Source organism: Thunnus thynnus, chromosome 7 (genome assembly GCF_963924715.1).
Source record: "Thunnus thynnus chromosome 7, fThuThy2.1, whole genome shotgun sequence".
Taxonomy (NCBI): domain Eukaryota; kingdom Metazoa; phylum Chordata; class Actinopteri; order Scombriformes; family Scombridae; genus Thunnus; species Thunnus thynnus.
In genome coordinates, this window is record NC_089523.1 from 26,358,488 (window position 1) to 26,373,988 (window position 15,501).

The following is a 15,501-nucleotide window of genomic DNA, read 5'->3' on the forward strand; positions in this document are numbered from 1 at the left end:
CCAGCTTATCAAACTTAATGCTAATGCTACAATATGTCAGGATAACATCTCATCATCTTAAAGCGAGGCAACTTTTTTCATAGTACCTTTCAACAACAGAGCTTTCAAATGCACTGTTTTATTGTATAACTTTTATAAAAGGGGCAACAAGCAGATTTACTATGAATGATAAATTAAGCCCAAATATGCATTATAAAAAGAAGCAAGTCCTTATTGAAGAGTTATTACTCCTTTTGTCAGTTATGTAGCAGTTGTGCAGCTTTAGTTATTGAGGATGGATATAAAAGATTCAGCGTGAATATAAAGTTCCCGTAGAAGTCACCAGAAGATGCGGAACAAAAGTACAGCAGTCGATGTTTCCAGCCGGGTAAGAATTATATTGGACAGCTTTCTGTTTACACCGCAACGTGGGTCACCACAGCGGGTTCACTTTATGGCAGGGGAGTAAAAAAATAAATTAATAACTTAGTCACTTATATCTGTTTTTCATTCAGATAAAAATGGCTAAAAAGCGCCGCAGTGAAGACTCGGCGGAGTCAAACACGCCGGTCAAAAAAGAAAAAGCTTCGGAGTTCAATGGGACTGTTTTTAAAGCCATGCTAAAGGAGCCCACTACAGCCATGAAAGGTGAGTGTATAAGTACAGTTTAGTGGTGTCACTCACATCTCACAGAAGTGATACAAAGTTATATTAATAATTTATCAAGTCGTTTATCTTTCCCCCTCCTGCCTCGGTTCATTTTGATCTCTTATCACCTGCAGGACTTCATACATTCATATCAAACGCTAAGAAGCTGCCATCCTCTGACCTGTATGATGTGGTTGAAGGATATATTAAAATCTCTATGGAGTGTGCAGAAATATTCAAATTGCTGGAAGGAGAAAAGCAAATGGAGAGTGAGGTAAATTGAATTGATTTTCTTGGGAGAACTTGAAAATGTAAAATTTTTGTCTGTAACTGTCTTAAATGTCTTCTCCTCCTCTGATTGTGATGTTGTAGTTGGTCCTTTTTAGATATGATGACTTAGTCTGACCCCCCCTTACAAGTAAAGATCTCATCTAATCTTACCTTTTGTTCAGATGATGCTGATTTTTGAGAGTCTGGAGATGATCCTTCTAAGGACAGCCAGTGACCTGTCCCACTTCAACATGGTCGGCAACGCCATTGTGAAAAAGACTGTTTCTAGCTACATGAAACTACTACAGGGATCTTTCCACTCAGAAAATCACAGGTTGGTGTAATATGAGCTCAGCAAATGGACCTCAGATTTCCTTCATTAGCACAATTTAAAAGTTTCCTGATGCATTGTGTTCTCACTTGTGCACAGGTTTGTCCGTCAGTGCCTCAGTCTCCTGTCCGCCCTGGTGTCTCAGGGTCCAGAGGCTGCCAGAGAGGTCTTTAGTCACATCCACATTAATAAAGCTCTGTCTGGACTCGCAAAAAGAAAGGATAAGAAGGTGAGATTAAGTACCTGGTTAATTTTTCGAGTGTATTGGAGTTTTAACTACTGTAAAGACATTATGACATTTCTTCTCCACACCTTTTCCAGGGAAGACCTGACGTCCGCATGTCTTTCATCCAGTTTGTGCTTTCCTTTCTGGTGTCTGGAGACAACGCCACAGTTGGACAAATATTAGAAGTCAAAGGTGATAATTAGATATGGATTTACACAATTTAAAGTATTTTGGGTGTGTCGATGACATACTAATCTTTTGTGACAGAGCTTCTGCCGGAGATCCTGAATACGGGGCTGAAGGAGGACAGGATGTCCATCGTTAATCTGATTTTGTCCACACTAAAGACCAGAGTAAGTGTGTGCTCATCTGTTCACACTTTCCATTTGTTTTATGATTTTCTAATTATATTTATCGTCTTGCTGCAGGTTGTATTAAACAAGGCCATTAGTAAAACACAGAAAGTGCGTTTTTTCACACCTGCTGTGTTAGCCAACATAGCGTCTTTGTATAAATGGAACGGGATCGTGGATGCAACCGCCAACGATAACAGAGTAAGTTATTCTTTTTATGTCTTATGTCTGTTGAAACAAAGGCTTTGTCACCCATCTTTGCTCTTGTGCCGGTGGGTCTAAATTATGTTTGTTTTATTGTAAGATGGCGGAGGACTCGGAGCATGCTGGGATACCAGTTGTACGGGAGCTCGTTCACAGTTTCCTTCTTGACCTGTGTTGCTCTCGTAAGCATGGTATCAGCTTTCATGATGTCAGCTTTGGCACAGCCGGCAGGTAAGTAATCTATAGGATATCAAGTTTACTTTGCACTTCTCTGGAAACCCCTCATACTGATTGTAGGATATTACTTCTTTGACAGAGCTGGCAACATTGTCTTGCTTCAGTTCCTGGTGGGGCTGAAACAAGCAACAGAAGATGAACTGGTGGCGGAGCTGGTGGTGAACGTGCTGAAAGCTAGTCCTGACATTCTGTCCAGATACTTCAAGGAGACCCAGTATTCATACACCCCCCGCCTCAAAAGTGCTTGGCAGGACAATGTCAAGTTGCTTAAAAAGGTAATGATTGCTGGTATAGTTGTTTATCTTGAGACATCTATCTTGTTTGTCTATTTTTAAAGGAAAATAATGGTCCTCTTCACATTTTTATATCAGATCTATGAGGCCCAGCCAGAGATTTCCACAGTGTTTCAAGCTTGTGAGGTCGTCCCTCTCCCTCGCCTGCTCTCCATGATTATGGTGATATCTCTTCCTCCGGTCTGTAACAAGACTTTCTTCACACAAGGCCTCAGTGTAAGTGACTGAGCCTCATAAAATAATTATTTGTGCGGTAGCTGCAGAATCGATAAACACTGTGCATGTACAGTACCTGGCTTTTCAGAATGTCTTCTCTTGTGTCTGACAGCTTGCCAACACAGCAGTGCAGCTCACAACTCTGTCCATGATGAATTTCATCTTGAAAAAAGCCAATAAGAATATGGAGTACCTTTTGGATAAATCTGAGTGGCACAACTCAGATGTATACACTCTTGACATGATGGAGGACTTGGTGCAGCAGTACAGAGAGACACTAAGCAAGGTAAGTTCAGGAATGCTGCTGTCTTAATACCAACAAATTCAATTTTCACTTTGGATTTCCATAACTCAAGTCTCCTCTTTTTGTGCTCTGGACCAGATTTTGCCTGATATGACGAGCATCGTTGCAAAGTGGCAGTCACTAACCAAGAAGGAAAAGACAGAGGGTGAAGGAAAAACAACCAAAAATGAAGGGAGTGCTGAACAGACAGATGCTAAAAATGAAGACCCTGGTAATAATGGTTACCATACATGTGTATTTATTCTTATTAGCCCTGTAAAACAAAGGAGACAACCAGTAAATATTAATTGACTGACTCACGTATTTTATGTTCAGCAGTTGCTGAGACAGCTGAGGTCATCCTGCTGAAGGCTCTGATTCTCCAGGTCATATGTCTTTACCAGAAAGTAGTGCCACATCTGGTTAGCCAGTGCAAATTTGACTTCAGCAAGCTCTTCAAAGGTAAAGTTCTTTTTAATCAGTTGATATATAAGTTGTACATTTTGAGTTTGGTGCTTCAGAGTTCATTTTCTTTAACCTCTCAAGGGATTGTGTCAGAGAAAGGAATGAGGGAAGAAGTTCCTCCAGTTTTGCAGTACCAGATTCTACAGTTGGCCTTAGATCTGCCTGCAAGCAAGTTCTCCTGGTTCCGCATACAGGTGAAGAAGTTACTTTGTTTTTTATGTTTTTACTGTTATTTCCAATGCTTTGAGGGTCTTTTGTTGTACTTGGCATTGTTTTCATAGTTTTCTATTGTCGTGCTTTTCTTTCTCAGGATGTTGCAGATACTGAATCATCATCAGGAGAGAAGTCAGTACTTTACCTGCTTCTCAAGATGTTTGTCAGCAGCAGCAGCAGCCACCTGAAAACCTCCACACGGATGCTGGTTCTAAAAGTAACAGACATTTCATTTTCTTTTACTCTCTCTCTCAGTGTGCATTTCTTTTCAGCCTGCCAACAATCCAAGATAGCTTGGTGGAATTTACATTTATCATAACATCTGTGGACACAGCTCCATTTCTAGAGGATTTATGACTTTAACAGTACTTCAACTACATCAGGAGGCAGTTCATTCGCTGCACATTACCAAAAGTACCGTGGGAACGCTCAAAGAAATTACCAACTATTTTGTGTTTTCTTCAGGTGCTTAAAGACAGTGGTGTGTTTGAGTACACCTGGACTGAACTTGAGCTCTGGCTTGACCAGCTGGCCCGAGTAGAGCCAAACCAACAAGAGACCGTCATCCAGTTCTTGGAGAGGGTGAGCCCATCTACGTAATATATTGATTAAATTACTGTTATACTGTATTTCTTATGACAAAATTTGAATCATGCCCCAGTAGTTCAAATTGATGACAAGTTCTCTGGTCTTTCACTCAAGGTGTTGGTGAAATTGGTGTGTAATTCCTACACATACACAGATAAGGTTGCCAGCCTGGTCCAGGAAGCAGCTTATCTGCAAGCTAACCTGAGTAGCCAGGAGGGAGATGCTGCCAGTATTCCTGTCTCGCACATAGATGGTGAGCATTTAAAGATGGACATTAAAGTTGATTTCTTACAGTCGTTGTGTTAAACTTCTTTTCTAATGGGACGATGTCTTCTAGATGTCCTAGACATGCTGGATGTCATTATGGAGGGTAATGAAGGTGAGATGGAGGAATTCGGGCCATCTCTGAGTGAAGACCTCATCATTCAGACCTTCCCCTTCAGCGTGGTGGTACCTGCTGCTCTGGAGGCCCGAAACAAACTTCCAGCAGACAAGGGTAAAGCACATCTTACCTCACATGGAACAAATGCAGTGCAAGTTTTTTCTGTGAATAAAGCCTGTTCTTTGTTCTTAAAAAGTGGTTTCTCTTTCCTAATGGTGTTTTTTCTCAGCAGTTTGCCTCCTTAGCAACCTTTGTTGTCCTCTCTCCATGGATCTTTTTATAAATAGATACATCAGAACTGATTGTGTGGTATGTTGTAAGGTTAATCTGTCTTTCTTCCCTCAGGGGTCGTGTATGAATACTTGCATGCAGTGCTTTCAGATGTGCTGCACTGTCAGAGAGAGCCTCTCCCCCTCTGTCTGGCTCTGCTGCAGTATGATAAAGAGCTTCTGTCCTCCGAACAGTCTGTTTCTCCTCATCCCTCCATTGTACACCTTCATCAATATTATTCCAAGTGGGTCCCACAGCAGAGCCGGGAGGAACTGGTCAGTTTTCGGTGGCTCTATGACACAGTATAACTGAAATAGTGATGCACTCATTTTTGTTTATTTCATATAAAATAACATCTCTTCTTTTTTTTTTTCAGTTCAAGTCATCTGAATGCCAGTCAAAGGAATTGCTAGCCCCTGCTTCCTTCACTGCACTGATGAAAGATGCATATAGCAAAGGACTGAGCAGTTCGCTTGACGACAGCTTCAGGAAGAATGTGGAGGAAACTCTAGCTTCCATGTCGATAGCAGAATTTCCACTAGCAGTCAAACAGATCTTACTCTACATCAAATCAACACTGGAAAACTTCGGCACAGTAAGAACACTAAACAAACTCACTACTCCGTAAGAATCACTAAGTCTCACATATCTACAACATCATATTCTTTTTCTACACAGTTCTCCAAAGACACTGGAACTGCCCTTTTGAAGACCTTGATGGGAACACTCCAAGATTTGGTAACCAAGCTAATAGGCTTCCAGGTAACCACAGACTCTGAGCCAGCAGCAGAGAACTCCCAAGAAGGATCAGACCTCTTCCTGGAAATCAACCAGTCATCCACAGTGGAGGCCAGCAAAGATCAGGTTACAAAAGTTCAGCTTTTGCAATGACTTTTATTTGATGGAGGGTTTTTTTTGTTATGACCAATGATATCAAGTTTAATTCTACTATTTTAGAACTACTGATGCTAATATGACACCCTCTCTGTTTAGGTCCTTATTTCTGCACTTGGCTCCATTTTCAAGCATCCATGTTTGGAACAGTGGTATCTGGCTCTTGAGCTGGCCACTTTGCCTCCCCACACGCTGAACCCTGTCAGACTAAAGCATCTTTGTGCTCAGTTGGGTGATGACATTCTGGCCCTGCTAAAGACCAGCGCCCCTACTCTCCGTGATCTGGGTCACTTAGAGCTTCTCTCTACCTACATGGGAGCGGTTGAAAAAGCTGTGCTTAAGGAACTGATGGAGAAGAGTTCCCAGGCCGCAAAGAAACAGTCCAGACCTTTCCAGGCCCTGCTGTCTCTGCACAGCTTCATGGAGTCCTCTAATTTGAGAGAGGTGGTCTCCAAGTTGCTACTCCTCCCCAAGGAGAGCCTCATTTCTCCTGGCAGTGAGGGCACGAAAGCTGAGCTCAGTGTCTACGGTCACGCAGCAATGCAGATTCTCACAGAGTCTAAAGCTAACTCATCCCACGACCATGGCATCTCTCTGTCACAGGCACACCTCCATGGCCTGGGCACCCTGCTGCTGTCCTGCTCCAGCCCTGTGCTGGAAGCCTTCCTGCTCCAGACTCTGTCCAGTGAGCCAGGCAGTGCCAAGCTCATTCACACTGATGTGCTGCTGCATTGTCTCCAGCATCCTCTCCCAGACACTCAGGCCATCAGCTCTGTGCTGCTGCAGAACTGCTCCACACACCGACTCTGCTTTGAGGTGTGGTGTCTAGAACCAGCAAACATGGAGAAGCTCTCAGACCAGGCAGAAACCTTTCTTCCACTGATCAACACATACCTACATGTGGCAAGTAGAGAGGATCCTGCCAGGCCCAAAGATGGTTTGTAATAAAACAAGTTCTCTATTGTCTAGAAGCATGTGGCAGCAGCGACATGAATCATGTTGTTGTTGTTTTCTCTCATTACCACTTCTATTAAAAAATGTTCAATTGTTGTGTTTTTGTAGTGCAAAAAGACATTTTAAAGGCCTTGAAGCAAGGGCTGCTGGCCAAATTGATCCAGCTGGTTCTCGGAAACCTGGCAGAAGACTCTGGAGCTCAGTCTGTTGAAATACTAGCCAGTCTGATCAAACTCTCTGCAAACATCAAGGACATCAGGGATTTGATCAATGATCTTCCCGACGCTCTTCAAAAAGTGGACAGTTTTGAAAGGTCATATTTAACTCAAATACTAAAAGTAAATTATCGGTGTCAGGGATGATTGGCTAAATAAATTGTTTTCTCTTCCAGATGGCAACTAGTAGATGTCATCACTGAGAAGTTGGCTGATTGCCCAGAAGAGCAGGAAACCTGGAGGAGATCTGTCACCACTGCTGCCCTCAAGTGTCTTATCGCTTCTTACAGTCACACCAAAGATCAAGTTACTTCCCCATCAGCACAGGAGCAGAGCATCCTGGAAAGACTCCAGAGACTCCTAGTAGGTCCATTTTCCTTACACATACAGCATATTTTTGTTTTTGCTTCGTTCATTTCATAATTTATCTTTATTGCGCAGACATCATCTGATGACATCACCGCATCTGAATGGAACAGTTTTGTGAAGAACGGACTGAAGTAAGATGTTTGTCTGAGTTCTTTCTGCTAAATGCGTCATCGAGAGTGTCACATTAGATTTCTTTTTATATAAATGACCTGAAATGATGATCTTCTACTATAGGTATAGATACAGAGATCACCACTTCCTGATCACCTTGAAAAACCTGTTGGAAGTGATGCATGGTGACAGCGAAACCCAGAAGGATCTGATACCTTTATCCACCCTTCATATGATGGCAAGCAGCCATTCATTGTTCCTGCCCACCATGTTGGACTCTGATGACGAGCCTGACAGGTGTAAAGCTAAAGGTACATAGGGAATCGTATGGAACTGACAAAAAGAAAGCCTTATTCCTCAATTGTTTATATTAATATCGGACACAAACACACTTATTTTGTTGTAATTTCAGAAGCATTAGTGTCCCTCCTTCTCTGCCTGGTTAAGAAATGCCCAACAGTCTGCAACATCAATCACTTTGTAGTTCTTTTGGGAGCATATGGAGCTACACTTAGTACTTCAGGTAAAACAGTAAATCTAAGTATTTTTATGTTTTTTTATGTGTTTGTTGTCCTTTTTTCTCTTACATCTTGTTTTGTTTTACAGATCAGAAACTATTACTACTTCTTCAGGAGTATGAAAGGAACAACGTCAGTCTTCTGAAATTTCAGTAAGTTACATTAATTTTCTATGTCGTATATCCAACAAATGCACCTGTCTGTTGCAAACACTCAATGTGGGTTTTCAATTGCAGATCCATCTTGTGGGGCCCAGCAGCTGTGGAGCACCACAAGACCAGGAAAAGCCTGGGAGCTTCTCTGTGGAAGCAGGCAAGCTCAGACGACCTGCTGGCCCTGCTGAATACTGACCGAATGCTCCAAACTATCGCACACTTTCCCCAACAACGCAGAATCATCCCGCAGGTTGGCATTTTAATGCATGTTACTATTTATAAGATAAATCCAGTTTTATGCATAGAATATGAGATATCTGAACTGTTTGACCCGTGCATATTCAAATTTCACTCTCTCCTAGGATGAGAAGGAGCTGCTATACAATAAAAATGAAGTGAAGGACCATGGGACTTTGTATGATCCCTGTTTCCTTTTACCTCTGTTCAGCAACATCCTGGGACCAGGTGAGCATATTTCATTGCTGTTGTCATCCCTCCAAATCCGTTTAGATCATCAGCGCTCATATCTGTTGCATTTTTTTGTCCTCTCTGTGACAGAGTGTGTGATTGACTGCCTCAAGTTCGTATCCATCCATGCCTTTGGAGTAACTGTAATGGCTCTAAGTAGCTATGACCCAAAGGTGAGAGCGGCAGCGTACCACGTACTGAGCTGCTTCTACCAACACCTGGAGGGTGCTCGATTCAGAGAGAAGAAACAGGTAAAGTGTCTGGGAGGTGGTCTGTGAGTATTTAACTACTATCTGTGTGGAAATCCCCTCCAAAAACACTGAGCTTGTTTGATGTGCTTGTTTTTTACAGCTGCAGTACTTGATGGACACTATGAAGAATGGGATTCGACAGCAGAATCAAAGACTCCCATTTGTTTTGACCACTTATATCACCAAAGTGGCTCAGCAGATGCTCAAACCTGGTGTGTAACTCTGAAAACCTCCCTGAAGTTAGACCCTGACCAGTGTGATTTTGCCAGTGGTGTTTGCATAAGGATATTTGTTTAAGGCTTGTTTAAAACTTGTCCAGATAAATAAACTTTTTGTATGTATTTGTTGCATCTCTATATACAGTACATTATGCTCTTGACTGCTGAAGTAGTCAACTTTGCCCTCTGGATCATTGACCTTTTCCCTTGTTCTTCCTTATTTCCCAGAGGACCACATGTACGTGGTGTTAAACAGGTTTCTGCTGTCCCATCAGAGTTTGGACTTCAGAAGAGTTCCCGAGTTCTTCAAGCTCTTTTATGGCTTTGACTTGGAGGTAAAGTGTTGAGGGAAACCGATTTAAAAAACAAAACAAAAACAAACTGTTCTGCAAGTTATCATGATTAGTGACTTTTACCCTGGACAAATAAATGACTGTACAAACAAACTCTGCTTGTGTCAATAAGATTCAACCTTCATCTGTATGTGTTGCTCAGCTCAGTTTTTTTTTTTTTTTTTTAAAGACTGACATTATCTTTGTTCTGCAGCACAAGATGGAACGTGAGTGGATCCTGAATGTGTTGGAGGAAGGGCTAAGCGATGGACACTGCTATGAATTATGCAACCAACAAGGCATCTTTCAGAGCCTTTTAGGCTTCAGCAGCAGCCCTCTGTGTGATGACCACTCACAGGTACACACTGGGGGGAATCGAAGTGATGCAACACATTAGCAGTAAAGTCAAGAGAGATTACTGAGACTGACTCTGTGAAGAAAGGAATTTAACAAAACAAACCAGAAGAAAATAAGTTATGTCTAATTTATATAATTCGTCATATACATTATGTCTAATGTATATAATTTCACATGCATCTCCACTAGGCACAGATCATCAGGGTGTTGTGTCAGGCCGCCCGTGTGACCAAAGCAGCGTACAACCTCACCAAGAGCTGTGGGCTTCTAACCTGGATAATACAGGTGGTTGAAAAAAGGTGAGTATTAGAGTAAGGTCCATTTTTAATATTGATATTTTCATTCATATTACTACAATAGTGTGTTCATTCATATTCTCTACTGAAGTCTGTACTTACTGTCCTCCTCAGGAATCTAGACCAGCATCTGCTAAGTGCCATCATAGATCTGCTCCATACGCTGTGGTTTACTAACCTCGGGCAGAAGGAGAAGAACATAGATGGAACCAAAACGTCCTCATCTACAGAGGAGAAATCTCAGAGCTCAGTGAAGTGTCTGCCACTGCCACTCATCAGTGAATTCCTGTGTGTGGCATCAGCTATCAGTAGACACCTCAGGTAAAGGGTCTAGATACATTCATCACAGTGAAGATATAATGCAGAACTTTTCCGATTTTGTAACGTTAAAGTCTTGTTTTGGTTAGTACTGCTGCATATGTGGAAAAAGTTATGTAAAGCCTTTTGTGGCTCCAGAGGGAGTTACACAAAATCAGATGCCATTTGAGACAGTGTCAGTTGGAGCTGAAGTCCACAAGCTTTAAAAATGAAAAAAATCTGTGGTTGTGGAGGTAGAAAGAAACGAGGGCTCCAGACATCTGTAGCCCACAAGCTGCTACAAACATAACACACCTGAATGTCTTGAGTGCTGCCAGTAGCCAGTAATGTCCTGGCTCCGCTGCATAGATTGCGGTCATTCGACAATGTTGTGGGAGCACAATGTTGAAATGCTCTTTTAACTTGTGTTTCAAATGATTGTTCAGGTGTTTGACCCAGAACTTATAGTCGAAAGGTGAACCGCTGACAAAAGTTGAGATGTCAGCCAACACCACACATAATAAATGCTAACCGTCCTTTGGTCAAGGATGTCAGTGTTTGTTTGATCTGTTCCCGTCAGGTCGGTTGTGAAGGCCGCTCAGCTCAACCGGTTTCTGCACACTCTTTGCTCTGTACTGAAGCATCGTGGGACAGCTCTCAGTGTAAACAAACAGGCTGACTGGCTCACACTCCACCCACAGCCTCTCTCCTGTACCGAAGCCCTCACTTTGCTCCGCTGCTGGGCCTCCTTGTCCCACAACACAGCTCTCCTTACCCAGATACAAGCCTTGTCTGAAAAGCACAAAGTGAAGGAATTGCTGGGTAAGTTCTGTTAAATGTACTTTCAACAAAATAATGGAAACACCTAATACAAAAGGAGTTCATGAATATTATTAACACTGCTGCAGTGGTGGGTCATAAAAGGTTGAATGAAGCCTTTTGATAAAAACCAAAGAGCACAAAAACTCCAAACTTAAACAAAAGGCATCATCAAAAATAGAAATGGCTATCACAAGTTGAAATTGACCAACATGGACATGTTTATTTATGTTCCTGATGTTTGCTCAAACAGATTTTGCATGGCTTTGATAATGACATAATTACTAACAAAAGATTGTACATACCAGAGAATGGAAAACAATGTTTCTAATATATCATTTTTGGTTTAATTTGACTGGTTTGTGGCCAAACAGCCTTTGTTGCAATTAATTCCAGGCTGTTTAATTCTGCTTTGTTGATGCTATGAGGCATCTCAGCATTTGAAAGTAAAAAAAAAAACACCGAGCCTAAAAACATACATTCCCAGAAATTCTGATTAATATTCAGTATTAGGGTTTCATAACCTACAGTCTTGTACCACATCAACAGTACCAGCTCCAGTCAATAAGTCCTCTGGGATTGCTGCTCTCGTGCTGACCCCTTCTTCTCCTCTCTGCAGGGAAATGAATAGAAAACTCTTCACAAGGCTTATAAAGTATCACATTGTTGCGTGTAACCACATTACACGCCTGACTCTGTCATAGTTTTGCCTTTAAAAACAGTGGAGAATTTAGAGCTTTGTTCTTTTTCACAGAATCTAAATCACTCCTTTTATTTTTAATGGAATAAACATAGTTTTGTTCATCTCGCTCCTCAGGGACGGGGAAGGATAAGGCCCGAGGTAAAGGCCCCTTTTCCCAGGCCCGCGTAAGAAAGGAGAACCTGGCAGAGGACACTGAGACGGAGAAACAAGAAGAGAGTCTCCTGACAGAGTGTAAATTTTACCTCAGCAGCATCTTCGTCCACTGGGAGCCTGCGTTTCCCCTCACTGAACCCCAGCCAGCTCAGCCAAGAGACGAAGCGGATTCCAGTCGGTTGGCTGGTGATACTGCGCACCTGCTCACCAAATGGTCCCTGAGGTGCTTGGTAGAGGATTCGTATGATGAGGAAAGAACAAAAAACTTCTTGCGCTGGGTCGAAAAGGCTGTGGTAAAACACAGAGAAATTGTGAATGTTGCGTTACTGGATCCCGGCCTGAAAGCAGACCTGCTGCGACTCTACCACCAGGCCTTTGAAGATCAGTGTTACTCCACCATTTCAGCAAGAGTAGAAACCTTCCAGCTGTTTACCAACATTATGATGCAATTACTAGAGAGCCAAGGCCAACTTCCAGACATACATCAGACAGTTGTCTCTGCTTGCCTGCCACAAGTCACACATGATCAGTCTAAATATGGTAAGACCCTGCCACCTTATTGACAGATACTGTTTGTGTCTCCTAGTAACAAGAAAGCACATTGCGTGACAGATGACAGATGGCAACTATTTTGATAATTGATTTGATTAATCGTTTAAGATGTTTTTTCAAGCAAAACCAGCAAACATTGGAGAGTTCTAGGTTCTCAAATGTGAGAATTTGCTGCTGCTTTTTTGGTCTTACGTAATGTGAATTAGATTTGGATTGTTTGTTAGACAAAACAAGACATTTGGTGAAGTCACCTTGTGTTTTAGGATAGTGCAATGGATATTTTTCACAGTTTTCTGATGGTTTTTATTAACTAAACGATTAATTAAGAAAATAATTGGCAGATAAGTCTATAATGTAAGTTGTTGTAGTTGTAGCCCTATAATACCTCAAACATTACCATATCATTAACAACACTGTACTTGTACTGTACTTTTCAACTCCATCCCTCTAGGCTGGTGGTAAATATTGCATACATTTATTAAAGGATAGGTTCAAGTCTGTCTTAAAAACAACAGTCAGGTGCCCATATGAACATTGAAACAGTTTTTGCATCACTTCTCCTGTTCATACTGGACATTAAAAGATCTTAACGAGCTTCCAATGTAAGTGACGGGGGACAAAATCTACAGTCGGTGTAAAAGTTCATTTCTAAAGTTAACAGAAGTTCAAATGAGGCTTTAGCAGTCTGTATTAATCAAATCAAGGGGGGGAACTTTCCAAAAGTTACAGTACCCTGAGTGTTAAATTCCCTCTTTGTGCTTCAGCAGACAGTGTTTGCTTGCAGAGGGATAGAAACACAAAGAGGGAATTTTGTACCAAAAATACTGTAACTGTAGAAGATTTCCACTGAGTTCGTCCAACTCAGACTGCTGAAGCTTCATTTTAGCTGCAGGTAAACTTTTTCATCTGTTTATTAAAATAACATTAAACATTTACTTTGGTCAGTTCAGCAGTGTACTGTGAAGGTGAATAAAGACGTTGTTAGGTTTCGCCACATTTATTGTAGTTCACATCAGTGTTACTGAGGTCATGCTCCTGTAAAACAATACAGTCAGTGTATTTGCATTTTTACATTACTAGAAGATAAATATATATACTGTATATATGCCATATTTGGAATATTAAGCATCAGTCAAAAGGCCATACAGACTCTAAACCTGCTCTCAGGCAAGAAGGAAATACATGACTTTGATATGTACTTGTGACATTCAGATATGTCCACTTGGTGAAGATAAATTAACGTTCATCTTGATTTATCAAAACCCTTTAACACATGCAGTACAGTGCATACTAACTAAAACTGTAAAGAAACACAAAAAACCATGAGTAGACATATTTTTCTGTCATTTGGGAAGCTAAATCAGAGGTTACATCACAGGCAGCTTTAAAAACACATTTTATAACCAAATATCACTCCAATACGGATTAAATCATTTGTCGACCGATATTTTCAACGGGAGTGTCCTTCAACAAAAAAATGCACACTTCTCTAAATGGCTCATTTGTAATTAGTTGTAAATGTGTGAATAAATGAAACCTCTTGTTTTCTCCTTTCCAGAAGCTGGGCTGTTTCTGTTGTCGTTGTACATCCATGAGTTGTGGAGCGGAGCCAAATCAGCAGAACTGTTCCTATTTCATGTCAGTTTGGTGACCAGAGCCAAGTGTAAGAGACAGAGAGGATCCAAATCATCACCGACCGAAACAGCCATCAGAGCCATCTGTAACGACATCATCACCATGAAGAGTTAATAAATATGATATCCGAACACTGCTGTGTTCTTTTAAATAGACTTCCATACAAGAAAGCTTGTATTCTTTCATTTCGCTGCCATGTTTGTTTCTTGTAAAACTGCTGAAGATATTTTGTAAACATTTGTAAAACCGTTATAAAATGTTGATTTACAAATCTGTTTTTAAGTGTGTGTAATTTTTGTGAGTTTTAAGGAACAAAAGGTGTTGTCTAAATTCAAGAAATTGGATTAAAAGCAGTAAAACTGCCATATCAATGAAGCCGATAATGTACCTGAGTTCTATCCTTGTCCCCTTATTATTGAGGCCAAGGTCCACATGTACACACACTGTTGGTAAAAGCACAAGATAATGGTTACATAACACTCTGTTTCATAGTAAAGGCAGACTTGCACTTTATAGATTTTCAGTGAAATGGAAGCAGAATTATTGGCTCTCATTTCCCCCCCGACATCTCCACAGTTGCATTTTCATCATTCTAGTTTTGAATTTCAAAACCAATCCATCACCTCTATTTTTAACATTTGCATTTACATATGTAAAAAAAGTGCTCTCATTCAGATTCAGCCTCACAGTAGATCAAGCGGTGGATGTTCTGAGTCGACCTTTGATTTTGGTTCTGTGACTCCTGCAATAATGATAAAAAGAATGTAAAAACTTTAAAGCTATAGCATTACTTAGTATGTATATATTTTAGTATTTGATTAATAAATCTAGGACAGGGAGGCTTTTAAAGCTGATGCATCGCACTTACCTTGTCAAGTTCCCACTGCGAGACATTAGATTCAAACTGAGAAAGAGGAATCCCACAAAAGCAGCCAGAATAATCCAAAATATAATAACAATTGAGTCTGGATGGGGAGAGGAAATTTGATGTTATCATGTAACACAAGAAGAAACATACAAAAAATTCTATAAAGACTATAAACTTACATTTGTTGTATTTCAGCTTGCTCTCATCCACAATCACAGGATCAAGATAATCATAATAGTACTCCCATTCATAGGGAAGAGCGCTGGTGGAGTTCTCCATTACAGCCATCATCTCAATTTGGAAGAGAAAAAATGCTTTCTCATACCAAAAGTTTGGTAGAAAAAGATGATTTTCATTTAACCATAATGAAAAACAAAA

General features: G+C 41.0%; 1 protein-coding gene and 1 long non-coding RNA gene across 3 annotated transcripts; one reads left to right on the top strand and one right to left on the bottom strand.

Annotated features, from left to right (window-relative positions):
• The first annotated feature begins 378 nt into the window (after positions 1–378).
• On the top strand, positions 379–14,532 carry urb1 (URB1 ribosome biogenesis homolog). Of its 2 annotated transcripts, none has more exons than XM_067595205.1 (39): positions 379–627; positions 762–901; positions 1,080–1,231; positions 1,328–1,457; positions 1,550–1,646; positions 1,722–1,807; positions 1,883–2,008; positions 2,112–2,242; positions 2,328–2,523; positions 2,620–2,757; positions 2,870–3,043; positions 3,140–3,272; positions 3,377–3,502; positions 3,587–3,699; positions 3,816–3,935; positions 4,184–4,300; positions 4,421–4,559; positions 4,644–4,802; positions 5,034–5,233; positions 5,335–5,553; positions 5,637–5,822; positions 5,952–6,789; positions 6,915–7,119; positions 7,198–7,384; positions 7,463–7,521; positions 7,625–7,812; positions 7,914–8,024; positions 8,108–8,171; positions 8,256–8,424; positions 8,537–8,639; positions 8,733–8,893; positions 8,994–9,105; positions 9,340–9,446; positions 9,658–9,801; positions 9,990–10,099; positions 10,211–10,417; positions 10,974–11,215; positions 12,030–12,608; positions 14,179–14,532. In XM_067595205.1, exons 1-39 carry the CDS (start codon positions 501–503, stop codon positions 14,367–14,369), a joined length of 6,786 nt encoding a protein of 2,261 aa, XP_067451306.1. In that variant the 5' UTR covers positions 379–500; the 3' UTR covers positions 14,370–14,532. The 2 variants fall into 2 exon arrangements, with proteins under 2 accessions (XP_067451306.1, XP_067451307.1); XM_067595206.1 differs by having other exon boundaries at positions 3,380–3,502.
• On the bottom strand, positions 14,190–14,698 carry LOC137186343 (uncharacterized). The gene is made up of 2 exons (XR_010929006.1): positions 14,644–14,698; positions 14,190–14,338 (listed from the first exon to the last, which is right to left on the bottom strand). It is a non-coding gene; the product is annotated as an uncharacterized lncRNA (long non-coding RNA).
• Between the last annotated feature and the right edge of the window lie 803 nt (positions 14,699–15,501).

Coding starts and splice junctions, on each gene's coding strand:
- urb1 (XM_067595205.1), top strand. CDS start 501: ATGGCTAAAAAGCGCCGCAGTGAAGACTCGGCGGAGTCAAACACGCCG. Junction 1,808..1,882: donor TGTCCACACTAAAGACCAGA/GTAAGTGTGTGC, acceptor GTCTTGCTGCAG/GTTGTATTAAACAAGGCCAT. Junction 9,106..9,339: donor TCAGCAGATGCTCAAACCTG/GTGTGTAACTCT, acceptor CTTATTTCCCAG/AGGACCACATGTACGTGGTG.